The sequence below is a fragment of the Sminthopsis crassicaudata genome, chromosome 6 (assembly GCF_048593235.1).
Source record: "Sminthopsis crassicaudata isolate SCR6 chromosome 6, ASM4859323v1, whole genome shotgun sequence".
NCBI classification, from domain to species: domain Eukaryota; kingdom Metazoa; phylum Chordata; class Mammalia; order Dasyuromorphia; family Dasyuridae; genus Sminthopsis; species Sminthopsis crassicaudata.
In genome coordinates, this window is record NC_133622.1 from 90401667 (window position 1) to 90417265 (window position 15599).

General features: G+C 42.8%; 1 protein-coding gene and 1 long non-coding RNA gene across 2 annotated transcripts; one reads left to right on the forward strand and one right to left on the reverse strand.

The window, feature by feature from the left end:
* Window positions 1-205: 205 nt before the first annotated feature.
* On the reverse strand, window positions 206-3531 carry HAND2 (heart and neural crest derivatives expressed 2). The gene is made up of 2 exons (XM_074276169.1): window positions 2975-3531; window positions 206-1167 (listed from the first exon to the last, which is right to left on the reverse strand). The coding sequence occupies exons 1-2, from the start codon at window positions 3527-3529 to the stop codon at window positions 1069-1071; spliced, it is 654 nt and encodes a 217-aa protein (XP_074132270.1). The 5' UTR covers window positions 3530-3531; the 3' UTR covers window positions 206-1068.
* Window positions 3434-11578, forward strand: LOC141547697 (uncharacterized). The gene is made up of 5 exons (XR_012483593.1): window positions 3434-5112; window positions 5601-5729; window positions 8349-8459; window positions 10677-10733; window positions 10820-11578. It is a non-coding gene; the product is annotated as an uncharacterized LOC141547697 (long non-coding RNA).
* Window positions 11579-15599: the final 4021 nt, after the last annotated feature.

The window sequence follows — 15599 nt, forward strand, 5'->3', positions numbered from 1 at the left end:
TTCCTGATTACTTTTCAGTCTGACAGTTAAAGCCTTGCATCTAAAAGATCACTCTGAGCTGACCTGGAAAACCCTATGGCCTTTAGAGCTTAAGACTGCTATCACCAGCTCTCTGGGTGTAAGTTCTGGGGGTCCTGGAATGGGGGACATTATATATGTGGATTGGTTTTAATTAGTGACTTCTTTAAAATAAAATTAGAGGCAATCTTTATAACTTAGTTTACTTCTGAATCTTTTAAATAGTATGAAAACAAGAACAACAATTTTGTTTTCAAAACACTTTGAGGTATAAAACATAAAAAGATTTTTTTTTTGTAAAAAAACACACAGTGGTTTATTGAATACTTACAATGTTTACACCTTCAATATTAATTAAACTCCACTAATTCTTTTTAGAGGACGGAAGTGCACAACACAAGTAGCTGTTGGGAACATCTTCAAATAAGGAAAGCTCACTAATAAAATGGCAACACTACATACCGAACCAACGGAACAACATTAGTGGCCTCACTTCTGCTTTGAAATATAACTTTGTCATCCCCAGAAATATTTATATCCAAAAAGGCCAAGAGTTAAAGATACACTTCACATACACACTGATGCCAGGAGTCTTTTAGCTGGGTTGCTTGAGTTGTAATGCTGTGTCCTATATAGGCAGAAAAGGAACATTCACACACGGACACACACTCTTAAAAAAAAAAAACAACAAACCCAACAACAACAAAACAGAAACAACAAAAACCCCCAACGCAAATCAAACCTATGAGACGATAGAACCCCTTACCACGCTGGAGTTTCCTCTTCATATTAAAATATGGAATGCTTTTCTTCAAATATCCACTTTTTTAAAAGGAGGGAATGGGGATAGGGTGCTTCAAAAGGGGGAACAGGAGAAAGGGGAGGGAAATTGCACATAAATAAACTGGCTGATTCCAAATACAAAAAGTCCTCGGAGCAGATGTCTGCAGAGCTTCCAGGAGAGGTTTTCCTTGAGTCCTTCATTCAAGTCCAGCAGTGGGACTCTTCCATTCTTTTTTCTTCTTCTGTTTCTTTTTTTCCTCTCTTTCTTCACTGCTTGAGCTCCAGGGCCCAGACATGCTGTGGCCAGCCCGTCCTGCCTTTGGTTTTCTTGTCGTTGCTGCTCACTGTGCTTTTCAAGATTTCATTCTGAGTAGAGAGGAAGAGAAAAGAAGAAATTCAGAGATGAGATGAGATTTCCTTCAACAGCCCTATTCCATCCCATCTTAGAAGAAAGAGCAAGAAGGGGCCAGGATGGGGGAGGGAGACTGCAAAACGTTCCACCAGGGCCAGAGGAGACAAACCAAATTACAAAGACCTATGCGGCTCGGGCTCAGGCAGAGAGAGGCCTCCTGTCTGCAGTAGGAACCCTCCTGCATCGGAGGAAAGTTTATAAAACCACCGCCTGTTTTTAAAGTCTTTTATAGCAAAGCTGGGGGCCTTTTCCCTTATGCCAGATGTGTACCTCGGGTGGGGGGTGGAGTGCCTCTGGGGGGTGGGGTGGGGGAGTCTGTTTTTGGATGTTTTTAATGGCAACCGAAAACTTGTGGTGGAGAGATTTGGGCAAAGACTTCCCCAGTTCAAAGTCACACACTGCCTAATTCTCGGCCTCTGGCTTTCCTTTGCTGGCTTGGGTTTTTGACTGGCCCAAGGACCCTCGGATAACCCCAATTCTCCGGTACTTTTTTGGTATCCATTGACATATTTAAATGTCAGCCTATACTTATCACACATATAGTGGAGCTGAGTGAAAGCTCAAATAGGCAATACTCACACTCTTGTAGTTATACTAGTTAGCAAAGATTGAGGCATCCTAGTCCTTAGGGGAAAAAAGTGGGATAATTTTGAATATTCTCTTCTGAACAATCAAGACAATGAATATCGCCCATTCTTGTTCTTAAGAAAAAGAATTCTGAAAATGGCTTGAAAATTCTTACTAGTGGAAACAATAAAATTTATTATTGTATCTCAAATGAAAATTCATAATCGAATTTAAATAAAACTGCACATGTCCAGGAATCATACCCATCTACCTGACTCCAGTATTTCCCTGCTGGTCAAGCATGGGATGTGGGGCTATACCTTTCAAGATTCTTTAGGACTTCCTTATCTTCAGCCTCATCAAACACGATGTTGTACTTTTTCCTGTCTCTAATTTTTGGTTAACTCAACAACAAAGCTCTTAAGAACCCCTAAATCATGGAAATAGAATTATTTTCATTGGAAAAAAATTCACTCACATGTTGGAATGGCAAATTAAGTTGATCTGGCTGTTATTAAGGGATTCAATTTAGGGGGAACAGAAGGGATGGCTGTATGCGAGACAAAAATAAGGGATGAAATGTGGCAGTTAGTGAAAGAGAGTAGGTTTCTTTCTTTCTTTCTTTCTTTTTTTTTTTTTTTTTTTGGCGGGTAGGAGGAATAGGTTAGCTAAGGAGGTATCTCTGCTTTATAATAAGTTCTTTTGAGGCTGTTAACTCGACCTTGCAACAGCATTAAGTCCTGAAGTTGAAAGATCTTTGTATTACTCTTTTAATAAATAACACAAAGGTAAAAACAAAACAAAAAATAAATACAACTTCAGAGTAAAAATTTCACTAGCCTGTCTCCAAATTCCTCTCAAATGATGAGTCTTCTCCTTACCTAGTAAAACATTTTGATACTAAAACACTACAATTGCTTATAGGTGTTAACTAAGACTAATCCTACAGCTAACATGGATGCTAGCAATCTGGCCTGTGGAGTAAGTTAGCTTAAACGAAGTCTGCTCTACTGCAGTGACGGGTAAAGGTGGAAGACTTCCTCCTCCTTCCACAGGAAAAAAGTGTGAAAATAAATAGAGTGGAGAATATTGTTGTTATTCTCAATACTGATAAGGCCTTCAGCCAGCAGTAACATAGCCACCCCTCCCCCATCTCTCCCCTTCTCCTCCTCCCCCACCGCTACAGTTACTGACCAGCTCCTTCTTCCTTTTTTCCTCCTTCACATCTGTCTTCTTGATTTCTGCCTTGAAGGCCTCCGCCTCCCCGTTCTGGTCGTCCTTTGCCAGCAGGTCCATGAGGTAGGCGATGTAGCTGGTAGCCAAGCGGAGGGTCTTGATCTTGGACAACTTGGTATCCGCGGGTACGTTGGGGATACATTCCCGCAGCTCTGCGAAGGCGCTGTTGATGCTCTGAGTCCTGCGCCTCTCTTTGCGGTTGGCGGTACCCCGGCGCTTCACCGGACGGGGTCCCCCCAGGCCCGGAGGCCCGCTCCCTGGTGGCACTCCCCCGTAATGGGAGTGGTCGAGCCCGGCCGCGCCGTTAGCGTACTCGGGGCTGTAGGACAGTGCCATGCTGTAGTCAGGGGGGGACATCTCCGGGTGACTGATGAGCCAGCCGTGGAAATAGGGGTTCTCCTCGTGGCCACAACGGCTGGCGGCGGCCGCGGCGGCCGCGGCAGCAGCGGCGGCGAAGGGGTAACCCTCATGGTGCACCACCGGGTGGTGTGGGAAGCCTCCCACGAGACTCATTTCGCACGTTGGGCCCCAACCTAGAGTCCCACGGTGTCCTCAACCACGAGGCCCTAGAGCCTACCGGTTGCACCCGGGGGTTGGGGCCAGAAGCTGCTGCCTCCTCACTCCTCTTCCTCCTCCACCCCGTCCCACCCCCCACCCCCCAGCCTCCCCTACCTCGCAGCAGTAATGGCAGTAGCAGCACCCCTTCCCCTCCCCCCAGCCCCGCAGGTCCTCAGAGGGGCTTCAGCAGCGCCGGTCCAGCCTGAGGCTATCCATAGAGTTGGCCAAGTTCCCGGCGTGGTCACGGATGCGCAGCTAGGCTCTCTCCTTCCTCGTCTGCTCTGCCTCTTCCTTCTTCCTGGCTAATCGAGGCTATTGCTGCTGCAGTATGGAAAGGGTGTCCTTTCGTGCTCATGCAAAAGTCCCTGTTCTCCTCCAAAAGTATCTCCAGGGCCCTGGGTTTCCAAATCTCAGTGATCGAGGAGGCGACAAAAGAGCAGCAGCAACTGGCGAACGAATTTTTACCAGGTTGCCCCTGACTCAGATGGGGCAAGAAGGGAAAGCAGTTCCTCTCTCCCGCTCTTCTCCACTGCTCGGCGGATCACTTCCTAGAGTTGGATTCTGTAGGGCCCGCAGCGCAGCCCTGAGGGAGGGAGGCACTGAGACTATGGGGAGAGGAGTCTAGCTGGACTGGCCGAATCTCAGAGGCCACGGGAAGGGGAATCTACCAGTCACAGTGAAAACACCTCCATCCGATTTTCCCCTCCCCCCCTCTTCTTCCCTCTCCCCTCCCCCAATCAGACCCCCTCCCCCCGTTTTGATTCTTGGGTCTTTTTTTTTTTTTCCCCCTTTAATGCTTTGAGGGGTTGGGGATTTGTTTGTTTCTGTCTGTCCTTGAATGTGACTTTTGCCGCTGAGAACTCGTTCCCGTTCCTCTTCTCTCTTCTTGGGTCCTTAGACTTTCAGAGCGATATCAGCGCATCCATTTTTTTCTGGCCGCTTTCTTGCGTCCTCTGGGGCTCGGAAGGCGCCGGGGCCGCGACCGCTTTTCAGCGAGGCCCACGGCTTGGTTCTGCTTGACTGCGACTGGCTTGCCTGACTCCGGGGTAAGCTCGCGGTCCGTAGAGGTAGCGACGGCGGCGGCGGCAGCTGCGAAAGTTTCGGTGGCGACTTTCTTGGGCTGGTGGCGGTGCCGGGAACAAGCCTATTTCCCCAGCAAGAACTCCATGTACAGCTACATCTTTAGGGCAGCTCGGGTTAATATATGTCGTCAGAGGCTGTCCACGCCAATAGCGGCGAGGCAGGGGCGGTGCCTTGGGCTCTCCGCAATAAAACTTTTTGATGTTCACGTTGCTAATTGCTGAAGTCCTCTTTTAGGATTGGCTATCCTTTCATATCCATTAGATAATTAAAACGAAGGGAATTTTTTTTTAAACATTTTTTTTTAAATCAGCCAGTGGGTTAATGCAACAGTTTAGCAGATGCTTTACTATTTTAATATATATATGTATATATATATATATATATATATATATATATATATATATATATATATATATATCTATATCCTCTAAAATAACCGGATCTTCTCAAGCCAGGTATGGTATCATTTCCCTTTGTCATTATTATCATTTTTTGATTAAGCACAGATGCTAATTTAAAAAGCTTTTTAAAAATGGATTAAAAAATAAAAGGAAACCCCGACATGCATTCTTCCCTATGTCTTTGAAGTAGCAAAATAAAGTCGATTTTGTGCCAGCCCCAGGACCAAGTCTAGTCTAGGTTTGTATTCATGCCTTCATATGCATTCTATGTATACAACCGATGACGTTAGGAACAGTCTTCCCTTTCTCGTCCCGAAGCCCAGAGCTGCTGTTAAGGAAGGGTTTTACTTGGGAGACGAGGCTACAGCATCTGTAAGAGTATTTCTTTCCCTGACCAATCTCCCATTAATTAAGCTAAAGTCTTGAAAGGGAAGGCTAATTTTGTGAACATCGATCAACTGACTGCAGAGTCAAAAGGTTGTGACATCCCTCGATTTTGAATACGGCTATGGTTAATGTAATGATTGTCACTGTTCTCGCAGGGGACACCAAGAAGACCCCCAAATGGGTTTGCTCCAGCTTGCGGAATGTTTAAAAAGTCGGCACTTCGCTCCCCTCGAATCAGTGGTGTGGCCGATATCGGTTTTCTGCCAGTTTAACTAGCCTGTTTGGTGAGTAACTGAATATTTTTTATAGCGTGTTCAGAGCTTATTTTCCAGTTTTTACGAACAAACATATAAATATATCTGTGCATTCCTGTCTCACCCATAAAAGCAGGCATCTGTGGAAACCAGGTTTAGTTATCGAAGGGGAATCATTAAACCCCAGTTTTAACAGCCAGGCCCGAGGAGAGCCAGGAGATGTTTGGATATTTAGGCTGGGTGATCTCAGACGCATCATAACGAGAAAATGTTTCTCCAGTTCTAATTCACTGGAACTCACGGGTAACTTGCTGAAGGGCACCTTGAGCCAAGACTCCGTGGTCATCTTTTAAAAAGAAACAGGATATCATCAGTGCAAACAGCTAATATCAGTTCTGGACTGGCTTGGCACCGAGACAGGAGAGGACTTGGATTTGGTGTATATTAGAATTCAGCATAATATAGTTCTGTGCGGACAAAGGTGTCAACAGGAGTGTGCGAGCCATAAATGGGAGAGAGCCAGGGAGAGAGATTGGAGCAGACAAAGAAACCCTGAGCCCAGGTTCTGCCAGAGCTCCGAGAGAACGGCAATGTCGTTGGGGAGATCCGTGAAAAGGCAGACTTGGGACTTCTGGGTAGGTAAATAAGAGAGAAACTGGCGCTGAGACAAATGTTTTTTATCAGTGGAAAATGACCCACTGGATTAAGGTATTTTATGAATTTATTCAATTTACAATAGTTCATAACGTCATTACCGTAGAGCTGCAGAGCTTTCAGAGAATATGCACCTTTTTTAAGGTCCCGCTCTTGTAATTGGCGCGACCTATTTTCTTAGCAAAACGAGGGACCCTCACGGCGAAGCTGGCCGAGTGAAAGCAAGGGCACCACGATGAGGCTGTGCTTGCTTCGGGGGGTTTATGTTCACGCTGCCTACTCCAGCGCGGCGTAGGGTTTCCAGCTGACTTGACTTCCACTTGAGCATCGAAAGGAAGGGGCCACCACCTCCAGATCACCTTTCCCAGGGCAGCAGACAATGATAAGGAAGATGTCTAGAGTTTCACTTTGCTGATTGGATTCTGTGAAAAGAGTATAAACTCTCTCTCGGGGAAGGCCAAGAAACGGAATGCATATTTGCATAAACGCCCACTTACCCCGAGGGCCAAAATTTCCTAGAAGTCTAAATTATGGGCCTTAAAAGGAGAGAGACAATATATATATGAAGCCAGGTTCTTCGTGGGAACCTATGTCCTCCCACACTTTTCCACTGTATCCCCCCTCCACACCCCGCGGAAAGAAAAAAAAATTGCAAAAGAGAAAGAAAAGTAATACCCCAAATCCCAAACCAAACTCAGCTACAACCTAGGCAGGTCTGCAGTTCCGTCTTTAAGATGTAAATACTCTTTTAAAGGCCAGCACCAAAAGAGTTCTCTCTGGTTTCCAGTTGCCTCATCAAGGGAACAAAGCTGGTAGTGTAGTCAGCCCATATTGTGTATAGGTTCACGGCAGAGGCAAACACCGAATGCATAAATACTAGGCCTTCCACAGACTGACATCTGATATATTTCTTAAAATGTCTGTGTTTATAAAAACACGTCCAGGGCAGCCAAGCAGGTAGATGAAGCAAGATGTTGTTTGAACTGGACCAGAAGCAGATGAGAAAGGAGAAAAAAGTCGAATCCTGGGACACGTTCTGGCTGGTTGCACGAAGAGTTTTAGGGGTGAAGAGGAGGTGGAATCCTTTTTACTGAAGCCGAAATGGGTTAGAGAGGCCACATTGGCCAGAGGGACTTCATTTATGCTTAAAAGCAAAGCCTCGGGAGCTTTCTATTATACAGGCTTTTTGACTTTATTTTTAACTGAGGAAAAAACAAAACAAAACAAAACAAACAACAACAACAACAACAACAAAAAAAAAAACAACAAAAAAACCCCCCCAAAACCCTGCGGTAAACCACTACCACTGTGCAGATAGGATCTTAAGTGCTGAAAGAAATGGAAAAGAGGAGGCAAAGAAAAAGCATTAAAGGATGCTGGAGATGTTAATCTGAACATCAGTACGTTGGGATAGCATCATTAGAGTTTAATTATAAGTGGTACCAAAAGGTATAGAATTCCAGCGCCTCAAGAGGTTCTGGAAACCTAGACCCAGATTCTTCCGCCTCAGCGAGAAGCGGTTCCACCAGGTTGAAGGGCAGTGACATAGGCAGAAAATATCAGGAAACAATCTTTGTATTCTCAACTAAATTAATTGGCCAAAACTTATGACTCCGTGATATTCTCTTTGCTTCCATTCTTGTGAAGACCTGGACTGAGAGAGGAGGTAAAAGATCTTTCTTTGCCTTTTCTCTTTTTTTTCCTTTTTCCTTTATATAAAAATGTCTGCCCTTTCTCCTCTCTTCTTGCAATTTTTTCTATAAGGTGTTAAATCCTGTGGTAAGATAAAAGCGAATTCTATTTCTGTTTCCAGTTCAGATGACCTAGGTGCAACTCAGTGGACATATCAGCACTTAATAATGAGGGCATGAAGGGGCTGATGGTGAGGTGGGCAGCAGGGATAGTGAAAGAAAGGAGGAGAAAAGTGTTTTTCCTTTCTTTCTTTTTTTTTTTTTTTTTTTTTTTTTTTTTTTTTTTTTGTTGTTGTTGTTGCAGTGAAGCACTACTTAATAACGGTTATTGTCCCAGTATCTACCTTCTACTACTCAAACCTTGGTCACCAGAAATCTGGAGGAAGGCTGGCCATCTTGGATGCATCTGAGTCAGGCAAGTAAAGGCACAGAGTAACTGCTCCATTTGACTAACTGATTTGGGACTAGGGTCTCAATTTTAGGGAAGGTACAGTCTAAAGGTCCCCTGGGAAATCTCTTTTTCTCTAAGTCAACTGTTAACAGAGATAGCAAATCCTCATCTAAGTCCCCATCATCCCTGCAGCCTGGGCACCGAAATCTGCATCTCTGGGAGTCAATCATAGTTTTTAAGAGGTTTTAGTTATTCTAGACCAATTGTCTTCATTCCAATTCTTCTTGTAAACTGTATGATTGTGTTCTCCTCCCCCCCCCCAAAAAAAAATAATCAGGCACAAATTCTTATCTGTGTCCATGTTACTTGTCTTTCTTTCAGTCCACCTACATACATGGAATGGACTAAAAAGGTGTTGAAAAAGGCTGGACATTATTTTGTAAGAGTTTGGTCTTTGTGTGATACTAGTTCTTAACAAAAATCAGTCAGACTCATCTTGTATATTTTGAAGAAAAGCTGGAACTTGTTTTGTGGCAGAAAATAGAGCTCCTTTTCCTGTATTTATGATTCAAAGCAAATCACTGCCTCTATCTTATGTTTTATGCTGGATAATTCAAAATAAACTGGACTATAAAGAGGAATCAAAAGAATCAGGCCAGATGGACCATAAATTTATGTTTTGTGTTGACGGAATTATATCTCAATTTCCTTTGTCATCTTTTTTCAAATCTAATTTCACATTTTCCAAATGGTCACATGAGAAACGACTTTGACCCTGCTTTCAAGCTTCCATAATGTCTTAGGATACCGCACACTTTCAGAAACTTCTGAGAGCAAGCACGAAATAGGGAGATTGTATGGAGAATATAAAATGTTTTGAAAACAAATGGAACACTTGATTTTTCAGGCCTCAGCAACGTTGTTCAGGTGACATGGAACCACTCGGCTGGTTGCAAACCAATTAGATCCTTCTCTGTCTCAGTCTCTATTTCTGTCTCTCTGTCTCTTTCCTTCTCTTTCCCTCTCTCTCCTCCCCGCCCCCCATTAACTTAAGTGCTACTAAATGTCAACATTACAGTTTTAAGACTTGTAGGGAATTTGAAACAGTGAAAATTTTACTCTGAAGAAAAACTAGTTAACATCTCTACACTGAGCTGTTGAATGTTTTTCTCTGTCCTTTTTTTATGGAAATAACTATAGGTAAAATTCATCTAGATTGTTATCTATTTTACTATCATTGTAAGAAGTAGATTTTTTTTAAAGATGGGGGGGTCATTTGTGTAACTGGCATTGGTTTATCCCATTTTAAATAAGATAGCTTGTTCTCTATATTTGGAGGTTGGGGTGGATATATATTAATAGAAACAAGGACTAGAGTCAGGTAAGTTATATAACTACTTAGGGTTCAACAGGCAAGAAGGGCATAAAGAGAATGCCATTTTATGTGACTTTTAAAATGCATATAATTTTAATACCAGAAAATTTCACTGCCGACAACACCTGGATTTTTATTCTGTGTTGTCAAGTCTCCTGCGCTAGACTTAAATTCTACGATCAACTGTTACATATAGGGGGCGCAGTTTTCAAACCAAGATTTACCACTGTAGACTGGGAGAAGTAATTTTTGTAAGATACTCAGGTCCCACAAATGTCTAAACATAGTTCTGAGTGGGAGAGTGGAAGTACATTGGGGATAGGGGTGGGTAAGACTGAAGAGAATAGAAGAAAGGCTCTCTCTCCTCTTTCCCCTAATGTTCTGACTTGTCCTGGGAGATGGAGCTTTCCATGTCGGCGTCAGTGGCAGTGACAAGACTAGGGGCAGATGCAGTTCCTTCAATTAATTTCTGTTCCCGAAACTTTAAACTCATTATAGGAGTCATCGATTACTTTCGAATTTTAATTCCTTTCCTTCAGATTATCTCCGAGCTCTGTCTTGACTCCCATTGTGCCCTCCTGTGTTTGTATTTGCAGAGTCCAGTCTGTCATAGAGCAGGAAGTTGTGTACCAAAGTGAAAAGCAATGAATTCATTTTTTTAAATGAAAAAAACAACAACAAACAAATAACAGAGAATTATCTTAATATTAATTCTCCTTCTGAAGATTTCTACTTTCTATGAATGCTAAAAATTAAGAGTACTAGATAATCTTAAATTTAAACTTTTACTGGAGAGAGAACTTTTTAAACGATAAGGGAGAAATAACTCAATGGTTTTTTGTTTGTTTGTTTTTTGCGTGTGATAGGGAAAATAAGGCTTGTGGTGACCAGAGAGGACGTGTCTACACTGACTTTGACAAGGGGTAAGCCATATAATCTTCTCTACACTTCTGTGGGACTATAATGCATGAAAAAGGAACTGAAATGAACTGACCTTTTTGTTACTTAGACCTTTCAAGGGCTTGCCCACTCTGGCTTGAAGCACTACACCAGCAAGGGCAGCATTTACCTCCTGTCAGAAGGAAACCACTCGAAGTTTGATTGAGGAAGTAGTTGTGATTTTGCAAACACACCGTTTATCTGTGGAAAGTAGCGGTTTTCAATTAGATTGCGGCGCAGACTCCATGACAATCTTCATTTAGAAGAGAAATGCACCTTAGAAGAAGGAGCCTTGCAACAATTTGAAAAACGGAGCCAACTTGCTTCTGACTACCGAATTTGGGGTCGCATTTACATTTCTAACTCCCAGCATTGCCTGCCATCCTGGGGAATAGTGTTTTGCAGCTTTTTTTGTAACTCCACGTGGATGGGATTTCTACAGGATTCTACAGGATGGCTTTTTTTTTTTTTCCAAACTCTTTTCCCCCTTGGACGTTATAGAGGACTTCCTATACAGAAAAACGACTTTAGACAGGGTTGTTAGGTTTCAAGCTAACAAAAAGAAACACTTTTATTGTCAATATTAATGGAAAAACTCGATTTTTTACGAGGTTTGGGTTTAGCAGCGTGCATAGATCAAAAGCAGCCTGGTTTGATTTTCAAATATTCTCTGGAGCTTAGACAATTACCTGTAATTTTGCTTCCAACGACACAACACAAAAATGTTAGTTATGTAAATGTTACTGCCATGGGGGTGTGTGAGAATGGAGCAGTCAGAACTCTCTACCTGTTTCTGCAGTCAGATTCTAATAAATTTTTTCCCACAGAACCTCAAAGTTCGGTTTTTTAAGGCATCCTTCTAATATAGAAAATCTTGTGATCGGTTTATTGACAATTGCACCCTGCTCCTTACTCTGTAGCTGTATCCATCCCACTATCTGCACATATATCCAAAGGTAATGAATCTGGCTGAGTGAGGTCTTTTTTGGTAATTTGGATACACCAAGTCTCCAGTTAATGACATATAATCAGCCTTTGGGTCATTTGGTCATTCTCTTATTACAAACCCCTCCTGCTCCCTCTGATCTCCTTTCAAACTAAATTTCACACAAACAAATAAAGCAAGACAGGGACAAGTCCTTAAAAAAGGGGGGAGAATATTAGAAACGCCTGATACACAACTCCAAACACGGAAAGGAAAACTCAAAGAGAATAGGAAAGAACATCTTATCAAAAAGAGCATGTTGTGTACAAAACATTAAAAGAAAATGCTCTGGTTTATGTTAAAGTGACAGAAAATTAAAATAAAAATAATTGCAAACAGAAAAGTCATAATATAAACAGAGAAGGCAGAATGCTGGCTGGAAATGCGTGAGGAGGGTAATTTGTTGTTTCAGATTATGTATCTGAAATGTGATTGGTGAGGCGTTGCTTTGTTCCATTTTCCAAAGAGAGAGAGAAAAAAAGAGATGGCTTTCTCTTTAGTGCGTGTGTGAGCCCGCACAAGTTAACACAGGCCAAGACCCCAAGGAAAGAAAAAGTGACTCAGCTTTAACTGTGTTACAAAGCCATCTCCCACCCCCCTAACGAAAAAAATAGTTATATAAAAATACACAATTCTTTGGAGGAGTACACCAACTCGATCTCAGATTTTTCTGCTTGAAGTTTCTAAGATTACATTATCCTGGAGATCTTAAGCTTGATCCTGTCTGGGGCCATCGCTTTCCTAAGGTACCCACTTTTATTTCTATCCAGTTCCTAACTCTAGAAATAGTGTATTTCAAGCTGTCCAGTACCCATAGAAAAAAGACCATTGACTGTTAACCTCCATCTTATCCTAGTAACTATGCGACTAGTATTTGGTTTAGATGAAGAAAACTCTGCATTCAAAAACTCCAAAGATAAGTTGACTGTCCTTTCCTCCTCTCTAAATCCTGCCTCGTCTCCTCGGATCTTCTTCCCACCCTTAGATAGCTGTTGCCCTATATACAAACTTCTGGAAAGTCCAGCTGAGCTGAGAAGGTAGCTTGAGAGACAACTGGATAAATCTCCCCTACCAAGATGGAAAAGTCTTGAATTAGACCATTTGAATATAACCCCATGTATAGGCGTGTAACCCCTTTTGGTCCATAGACGAGTGAAGCAGCCCTATAATTTTAGCTGACTCATGAATGCAGTTTAGCCTACATTTCAAAAGTTTGGCCAAATTTTTCTTAGCTTCCAGAACTGACTTATTAAAATATTTAAATCGTCTGTTATTAAATACCGATCACTTGGGACTATGCATTAAAATCATCCCCTTCTTGTTGGATCCACTGAAAAGATGGGTGTTGGATCTGACTAGGTTTTGCTGCCATTTCTTTTTTGGGACCACTGAGTCCAGCTATCTTTTTCAATTTTATGAGATGGAATGAACCAGAATCCCCGCCTTTAATCTCTACCATCCTCAATTCTTTCTCTATATTCAGAAGAGAGATGTTGGACGAACTGACAGGGATTGAAGATTTTTTTCCCCTCAGATTTAGGGGGGATAAGAGAAACAGAGGCATAGAGAAGCAGACACAGAGATGAACAATTTGAGGAGGGAGATGCAAGTAGGCAAAGAAAGGAAAAAGAGTAAGGCAAGAAGCACATGGGGAAGGGAAAAGACAGAAGTAGAGAAGTTCTGAGACTTAGAATAGCACGCATCTTTTGGGGGGTGGGGCGGGAGAAGACTTTCAACTCTCACCAGCAAAGCATATCCAGATCTCTTTCCAGAGGAGTCAGTATTGAGTACCTTCATGTTAGATCTCCTGCTCTAACCCCTTGTTTTGCCCTAACCATTTGTGCATACAAGACTAGGAACGACGGTCTTTCGATTTCTCTCTCTGCCGGGCCAAAGAGGAGAAAAGGACAATGACAGAAATAGAGAGGTTTAGTCTCCAGATTAGATTTGCAACCATTTGGTTGGTAGATCTATTACAGAACATTTGATTTAAATGCCTGAGACATCTTTAGTCCGTCCTGATCTGATTGCAGTTCATTTCACCCTGCCCCCATCGGCCCTGAAAAAATTTGATGCTACATCGACCCATCAGTCTCAAGTCCTGACTTCACCAGTTAGTTGTATGAGGAACAGGGAAAAGCTGAGGCGGCCCTCGAACAACCTTAGCTGCCGAGAACTTGCCAGGGAAGGAAGAATTCAGTATACAAATAGGTCCACACTCAGTCGCTCGGATTTAGACCTGCGGATTCCCAGGCAATCCCATATCATTTAGGTTTTGGGACCCCTTTTCGTCCTGATGAAATTCTCATTTTTGCCACGGAGGAGCCCCTTTTCCTTTCTACCAGGCCCGCTCGCGGTGGTGGTGGTGGTGGTGGAGGCAGGAAGAGAAATCATTTTTTCTCTTCTGCTTTCAATTTTTTTTTTTTTTTTTTTTAAACAGGGAGCGGGTAGGAAGGAGTTAACTATTTCCCCCTCCGCCTCTTTGGCTCTAGCTGCACCCCCTCGAATGCCACTGCTTTCCTCTAGAGGTCTCATTAGGGAAACCCTCACCGCTATTTTCAACATTTCCTCAATCAAGTGCCTTTAAATATAGCTGCACAAACAAATAGGCGGCAAAAAGCGTAGATCTTGTCACGATTGAGACCAATCCAATATTTCAGCCTTGTTTGCTTTGTAATTACTGGTTGGTTTGTGGCTCCGGTGCCACTGGGGCAAATCGGCCGAGGGCCCAGTGGCAGCGGGAAGAGCTTCGGTTGCCCCGGAGAGGACTGACTGACTGCCCTGGTGCCCACCCCCTTAGACTTCGGGCGGACGCCAGAGGGGGTGATCTCGTTGAGAGCGAGAGGGGGTGTGTATGATAGGGACACCCGTCCTCCACTGCTCTCCGAAATTTGGGCAGAAATCGACTGGAGTTTAACCTCCCCACCACCACCCAAACCCTTCCTTCTCCCCCCCACCCCAAGAAAAAAGTTACTCTCTAACCTTTTTTTTTCTAGCCATTGTAATATTCTAATACATTCGTCTTGGTCTTTGTTTCTCCCCCCCCCCCCCCCCTTGGATTTTGTCAGTAGGACACAGAAATCTATTCTGTGTCCTTACAGGGGGTTCTTTCTTTCTCCCACCCCAGTCTAATCTTTACAGGATTCTGCCCCCCTATCCGAACTGTTAATATGATTTGTTTTATTTTCTACAGCTGCTTATTCTTGTTTGACTTTTTTGTCCAAAGCCACTTTAAATCTGCTGCAGGAAGAATAAAACTCGCAGCAATTTGGATGGGTTTCTGCATGCATGTGGCTGCCCCTGGCCCACTTTAATTCCTGCAATAGCCCTTCTGTATAAATCAGACCTGGGGTATGTTTGGTCACTGTGCGAGCAGCCGCTAGTTTGTATCAGCAAAACAGTAGTTAACTCAAATCATGTCCTAAGCCTTATATTTCACAGACAATTAAACCTTGGCTGCTATTTAACAAAGCTGTAATATTTACTCTGTTCTATGCTGAAGACCACTTTTAAAGTCCAAAGCAAATACTACATTTCAAGAGGAAAATATAGTAATAAATCTCTTTTTATGGATTCTCTCTCCATAAGAGGAAAACAAAATGATTTAACCCCACCTACTCCAGCTGAAGTTATAAAGATAATTATCAACGAACACGCTTTATGTTCAAGGGGAGGTAACACTGAATAGTACCTGTATACATGTTATATTTAGTTTCTTTGCAAGTGCTCTTATCACTTCTGAGTCTCATGTAGATAGATATTCTGAAGTTTATCTTGTTTGAGCTATGAGATTTTTACATAGGGTACAGGGATAGAAGGGGGATTGCTATAGGGAGTTTATTTCAGGACTGCTTTCTAATAGACA

Coding starts and splice junctions, on each gene's coding strand:
- HAND2 (XM_074276169.1), bottom strand. CDS start 3,529: ATGAGTCTCGTGGGAGGCTTCCCACACCACCCGGTGGTGCACCATGAG. Junction 1,168..2,974: donor AAAAAAGGAAGAAGGAGCTG/GTCAGTAACTGT, acceptor CTCTCTACTCAG/AATGAAATCTTGAAAAGCAC.